General features: G+C 38.1%; 1 protein-coding gene across 1 annotated transcript in view; it reads right to left on the reverse strand.

The window, feature by feature from the left end:
* mrps5 (mitochondrial ribosomal protein S5) overlaps window positions 1-6192 on the reverse strand; it is a 23044-nt gene extending 16852 nt beyond the window's left edge. Inside the window, exons 1-6 of the mRNA XM_054600488.1 lie at window positions 6109-6192; window positions 5156-5308; window positions 3037-3162; window positions 2463-2576; window positions 1772-1891; window positions 353-387 (exon numbers count right to left, since the gene is read on the reverse strand). Coding sequence (XP_054456463.1) covers window positions 353-387; window positions 1772-1891; window positions 2463-2576; window positions 3037-3162; window positions 5156-5308; window positions 6109-6157 — 597 coding nt within the window. The 5' untranslated portion in view covers window positions 6158-6192. The remainder of the gene's footprint in view (window positions 1-352; window positions 388-1771; window positions 1892-2462; window positions 2577-3036; window positions 3163-5155; window positions 5309-6108) is intronic.
* Between the last annotated feature and the right edge of the window lie 355 nt (window positions 6193-6547).

Genomic DNA, 6547 nt, shown 5'->3' on the forward strand with positions numbered 1-6547 from the left:
CTTGGTGCTGTTTTTATATAATATTTTATATCATATTTTTATAAACACTATTATTTTCTGTAACTGTCCCGTCTATCCTCAACCTTTATTTTTACAGATTTGTCATCCTTCTGTGTACGAACATCAAGTGAGATGCAAAGATGTCAGTCAAACTCCATGTGTGGGCAAAAACATCTGATTAGCTGTGCACACACACACACACACACACACACACACACACACACACACACACACACACACACACACACACACACACACACACACACACACACACACACACACACACACACACACACACACACACACACACACACACACACACACACACACATAATCTCCTCCCAACACTCACCTCAATGACACGGGAATCAAAGTCCTCGTATGTTTCTGTGGAGGAAAGAAAGAAAGAAAGTTTAGTTTACACACACACACAACACAACACACACACACACACACACACACACACACACACACACAACACACACTTTAAAACAGATTAAACCGTAACAAATACCCAGAAGCCCTTGCAGCGGCACAACGAGTTGACACTTTTCATTGTCGGTGACCTCTGAAGGATGTTACAGCAGCCTGAACACTTCTAACCAATTAACAGTAAACAAAGGAGAGCTGACTCAGACACACACACACACACACACACACACACACACACACACACACACACACACACACACACACACACACACACACACACACACACACACACACACACACACACACACACACACACACACACACACACACACACACACACACACACACACACACACACACACAGTCAGCTGGGACATTAGTCCACCATCTGTAAGAAACTAAACCTGATCAAAGACAAGAAACCTGTTTACATCTCTGAACATCAGTCATCTGTGTTTGAGAGAGACAGAGAAGAGTTTGTAGGAAGAGGAGGAGGAGGAAGAAGAGGATGAGGAAGATGATGAAGAAAAGGAAGAAGAAGAGGAAGAGGACGAGGAAGAGTAGGAAGAGGAAAATGAGGACGAGGAGGAGCAGGAAGACAAGGAAGAGGAGGAGGAGGAAGAGGAGGAGGATTTGATGTGTGATTGTTTGTCAGCATGGTGACAGGAGAAAGGAAACATCTCAGGAGTGAAAGAAGCACAAAGTGAATCAGAGACTGAATTCTAGGATCTTCGTCTCTTCTGTCTGCAGCAGTTTGAGGTAAACGAGCTAAACTCTTAAACAGTAATCAGTGAACAGGAGGAACAACACGGGGCTCCTCAGGGACTGTAATGAAGACTTGATGAAGAGGAGGTGCACCTTCAGAGACTTCACCACACAACCACTAGATTAACACCTGAAAGACTCAAATAGTCACTAAAATGTCTTTTAAAAGTGTACTTCGTGATAATCTGGTGTCAAAGCTTCATGTGTTAAAGCTGCATTCTCTCTCCTGTCCACCAGGGGGCGACTCCTCTGGTTGTATAGAAGTCTATGAGAAAATGACTCTACTTCTCTCTTGATTTATTCCCTCAGTAAACATTGTAAACATGAGTTTATGGTCTCAATCTCTAGTTTCAAGTCTTCTTCAATACAGCATGATGTTCATTTAGTAAATGATGCTCCATTTAGAGTCAAACAGACCATAAAGCAGGGGATGCTTTAGGGCGGGGCTACACACTGATTGACAGGTCCACACCAGAGACGTATACGGCGTCTCTACGTCACTCCTCCTCAGTCCATATATGGTCACTTCCGGTTCACTGATTGCTAAAAAACAAGATGTAGACGGCCAGCTTACCTCCGTTGGGTCCGGGGTCGGGGGGGCCCAGGCTGATGCCCCCCCAGGAGTTTCCCGTCCATCCTCTCTCCCTCTTCACCTTCATCTTCCTCTTCCTCTCCCACTCGTCCCTCTGACGCACTGCAGAAATAATAAAATGTAATAATAATTAATGTAATAAAATACATTTTATAAAAAATGATGAAAAATAATATATATATAAATAAATAAATAAATAAATAAATAAATTTGTTTCTCAAAATTAAAGTTTCCCTGTGGAGCTTTTTCTTCTTTTCATATAATTCATGGTTTTATAACTGTGTTATTCTGCACATAATACATGTTTGAGCTCCTCTACTTCTACCCATGTTTGTCTTGTTTCCATAGATGTGCAGGACTTTTATATTGAACGAGAAGACAGAGAGAAAAATGTGACAGGAGCAAAAAAACGCCCCTAAACTGCCTGATGTTCAGACGGTTAAGACCTCATTTCACTGTTTCTTGAAAAAACTATTTTCCTATAAAATAATTGCTCTTTGGCTGTAGAAAACAAAAAGTATTAGAGGTATTTTTTCCATATTCCTAACATAACTTGAAACTAAACTCTTCTGGTTGTTTGGCGATTTGATCACAGTTATTGAACTAAATCCATTCCGGTTTATATAGAGGTCCAGTAGCAGGAGCTTCGTTGGTGTGTGATTAGTTTTTTTACCTAGTTCAGCCCGAACCTCCTGCTGCTCGCTCTCCCCTCGTTTGCTCATGCTCTGCAGATTCCCGTCCTTCAGCACCGGAACGTTCAGGCCGGGCCACAAGAAACCACCGCGACCTGAGGACCAAGACATGAAGAGAGAGAGAGGACGAGAGAAATCAGGGATGAGGAGAAACACAAGAGAAGAAAACAAGTCTTTATTCTTAATCCTAGAACATGGAGGAGTGAGAGAGTAGAAGGTAGTACATAACGAGAACACAATCTACCACAGATGTCGTGTCCATCAGCACTGAAGTACACAATAATACGAGAAAAAGGAGAACATTTTAAGCACTTATGAAGAAATAAAATACTGTAAGCAAAACAGTTTCTGAATTTGTGAGTTTTTAACTGCTCCCGTGAAAGTCAAAACATCTGCAGAGACTAAAGACAGACAGACAGACAGACAGACAGACAGACAGACAGACAGGCAGACAGACAGACAGACAGACAGACAGTGAGACAGACAGACAGACAGACAGACAGACAGACAGACAGACAGACAGACAGACAGACAGACAGACAGAGGATGTCTCACCCTCTCCGATGTTCTGTCCTCGGTTCAGGTCTCTCTTCAGTTTGCGTTTGGTTCTCTTTCCTCTTCCCTTCCTCGCTCCAGAACCCGACTCAGCCAGAACTCCTCTCCACAACTCCTCAGCCGTCACTGTTAAAACAAACACACACACACATAAACATATCAGCTCTAAAGATCTGTCAAATTTAATCTTTTCTCCATTTAATCTGTATAAGAAAAGGGAACAAAGAGAAAACGGATCTGGCCAAATCACAAACTTCCCTGAACACACATGGAAGTCACATAATATTGATTTGAAATCTGAAATCTGAAATGAAAAAAATTTAAAATTTAAAAATTGGAAATAAAATATTTCCAAGATCAAAGTAGTTACACCTAAAAAGCTTTTTGCTGACAAAGTCCCTGTATTTAAATTATTTAAATTTTTTATTTTTATTTTTATTTTTATTAAAAAAAAAAAAAAAAAAGAATGTATTTGGCATTTTTGGATTTTTCATTTAACAACTGATTGATAAATTGAGAACAAAATCAGCAGATTAATCGACAATGAAGTCATTTGTTATTTGCAGCTCTAATTTACTTCAATCAAATGAGATGATGCCACAAAAGCAGCAGCAGCCTTCTTACTAGATGGGTATTTCTTTTGTAAATTTCTGTCAAGTGACCTGTGTCTTAATACCACCTAATGCCTTTCTTCCCCGACTGAACAGCCTTAATAATGTCCACAGGACAGACTTAGCAAACTGCTGCATTTTCCCCAGCAGTGAGTTTCTCTCCACAACACGTTAAAGTAGCCGGTGAACGCAATAACTCCTCGGCTATATTTATTTGTCCCACTGCAGCCAGTGGCTCTGAAGACGTATGGACTCTGTAACCAGCCAAGAATAAAGACGTCCAACAGGTGACGTATGGAATCGCCTCTGGACTCTCATTAAAATACAATAAACTCTCAGTGTTTGCAGAGACCTGGCAGCTAAAGAGGATTTACACTAAAGCAGGTTCAGTTTAGGAGCTGAAAACAGACTGAAAATGCTGAATATCAGAAAAATAACAAAAAAGAATATTAAAGTGAACTTATAGAACCAAATCTCTGCAGAAAATAAACTATTTAAAGACTCTTCTTGGAGAAATATGAGCTCAGATGGAAAGTGACGGGTTGTTGAAGATTGACATGCGTCTTTGTATCGCCATGGAAACGAGAGAACTGACATTTGAGTGATGGCAAACAGTCTTACTAAGTTCTATAATGTTTACAAATAATACAAAACATATTTTTACTATCAGCAAAAAGGTTGTAATAATGGCAGCGTAAATCTAAAAAATATTTAAAATGATTTAAATGTATTATTATTATTAAATTCCTTATTATTATTTATTAAAAAAAAGTATTACTGTGGATTCTCTGTTTGGTGATGACAGGAAGTCACTGCGTCCTGTATAGTAGTCACAGCTTCTTATTCACCACAAGCCTACATATTGTTTTTACATTTCTTTACAGATTAATTAAACCATTAATTAAAGAGTATTGAAGGTGTTGACAGGCTGTTTTTTAAACTTTGGAGAGAGTTTGTTTAGCTTTTCCCACCTGCATCCAGTCTCTATGCTAAGCTAAGCTAAGCTAACTGAGTACATTTCCCAAAATGTTGAAGTTTTCCTTTAAGAATAATGTGACCCACTGTTCTGATGGAAATAAGGAACCTCAGTGATAAAGGCAGGTTGTAATTTATATTTAATAAATAAACATAAAAAAGTTGATCCAATGTGACATTGGATCAACTTTAAAAGCATCCACAAGCAAAATTCAAGGGAAGAACGACTAAAATATTTTTAAGATAAAATAAGATAATCCTTTATAAATCCTGCAGAGGGGAAATTTGCAGGATTACAGCAGCAGAGAGATAGTGCAAACAAGAGGAATAAGTAACAAGAGATCAAAACAAGTATTATAAATAAGTAAATAAGTAATCACACAGTAAAGAATATTAAATAAGGCACTTTGTAGCAAAAGGCATTAAAATCAAGAGAATGCATTAAATAAAAATGTTTAAACGATCGTGGGTCACTTGTTATTTCTCCAACATGTGGAGAAGGGGTTTTGTGAACTCTCTCTTCATAAACTCACACTTGTTGAAGAAGCTGCCGTGTCTGGTTTGCTGCCACGCCGTCGGAGGAAACAGTGGAGCTGCAGGGTTTCTGTGCAGAGAGGCTGCTGAGGATCGAGCCGTCAGCTGGGACACCTGAAGGGCTCCACGGACGCTGCAGAGCGGGGCTGCACCTGAGAGGAGGAGACGTCCACCCAAAGGAAAGAGAGGAGAGGATGCATCAGAGCTGCAATATGTGCAACAAAACAAATGCATGCAAGTTTCCCACAATATTCTACCCATCGATAATATAATATTTCAGTTATTGTGGATTCTTTACTGTTTTTATTGCTTATTCATATATATATGTTTTACCTTGTTTTTCTTTTACTATGTCTCTTGTTTGCACTATAACCTATGCTGCTGTAATCCTGTACATCTCCCCGCTGCGGGACTAATAAAGGATTATTTTATCTTATCTTATCTTATTTTAGAAGAGGGAGAGAGGGAGGAAAGTAAAGGCTGATAATAACAGATTAACACTGGAATACTGTTATTTGTTTGAGTTGTATGCATGTTGAAAATATGCCGAATTAACAGGAAGGACTCCACCATTGTATTACAAATAATACTTATTATTTTAGAGGTGTTTATATTTACTAATAAAGCATGAAAACATTAAATTTACACTATTTTGAATGAAGTCTGGTGAAGAACATGCATAAATCATTAAAGGCTACTTGTGGATCCTTTTATTTATCATAAACAAGACTGCAGACAGTGATTTATATCCCCATGTTTAAAATAAGAATGATACTAATAGTAAATATAGTTACATAAAGATGAGTGTATTTCCTTGACATTATGACAGTAAACAGAACAGATAATAATAAAACATTCTCACATTCAAACATGCAAACAGTAATAAACACTTCTATAAATACATTTATCTGTTTAATGAGGCTGTGGAGGATAAATAAAGAAAGATAATCACCTCCCATGGTGATGCGGAGGGCACAGCACACCCGTATGGACGCCGCCATCTTGGATTATGAGGGGTCCTTCCGAGGACAACAAGGCGTCTAAACGGTGCCTGCTGGGAAATAGAGAAGATAAACACACACTCTGGGTTTTGTGTTTTTGTTGTATTATTTTATATAATATTCCGATATTTTGGTAGCTGATGGTGATAATAATAATATTACAAATATTATTATCTAATTTACATATGTAGAAAACATAGAAGTAGTTTAAAAACATGATTTGCCAAAATAATTATAATATTTTTTTCAGAAACTCTTTTCTATTAACTAAGTTAGATTCAGAAAATATTTTGATCATTATAAGTTAAAGCATCCTAAAAAGTTCCAATTGAATCTGCAAGAGGAGAAAAAAATGCTTAGTCTCATTATTATCATAGTATCACACCGAAG

Source organism: Anoplopoma fimbria, chromosome 6, assembly GCF_027596085.1.
Source record: "Anoplopoma fimbria isolate UVic2021 breed Golden Eagle Sablefish chromosome 6, Afim_UVic_2022, whole genome shotgun sequence".
In the NCBI taxonomy this organism is placed as follows: Eukaryota; Metazoa; Chordata; class Actinopteri; order Perciformes; family Anoplopomatidae; genus Anoplopoma; species Anoplopoma fimbria.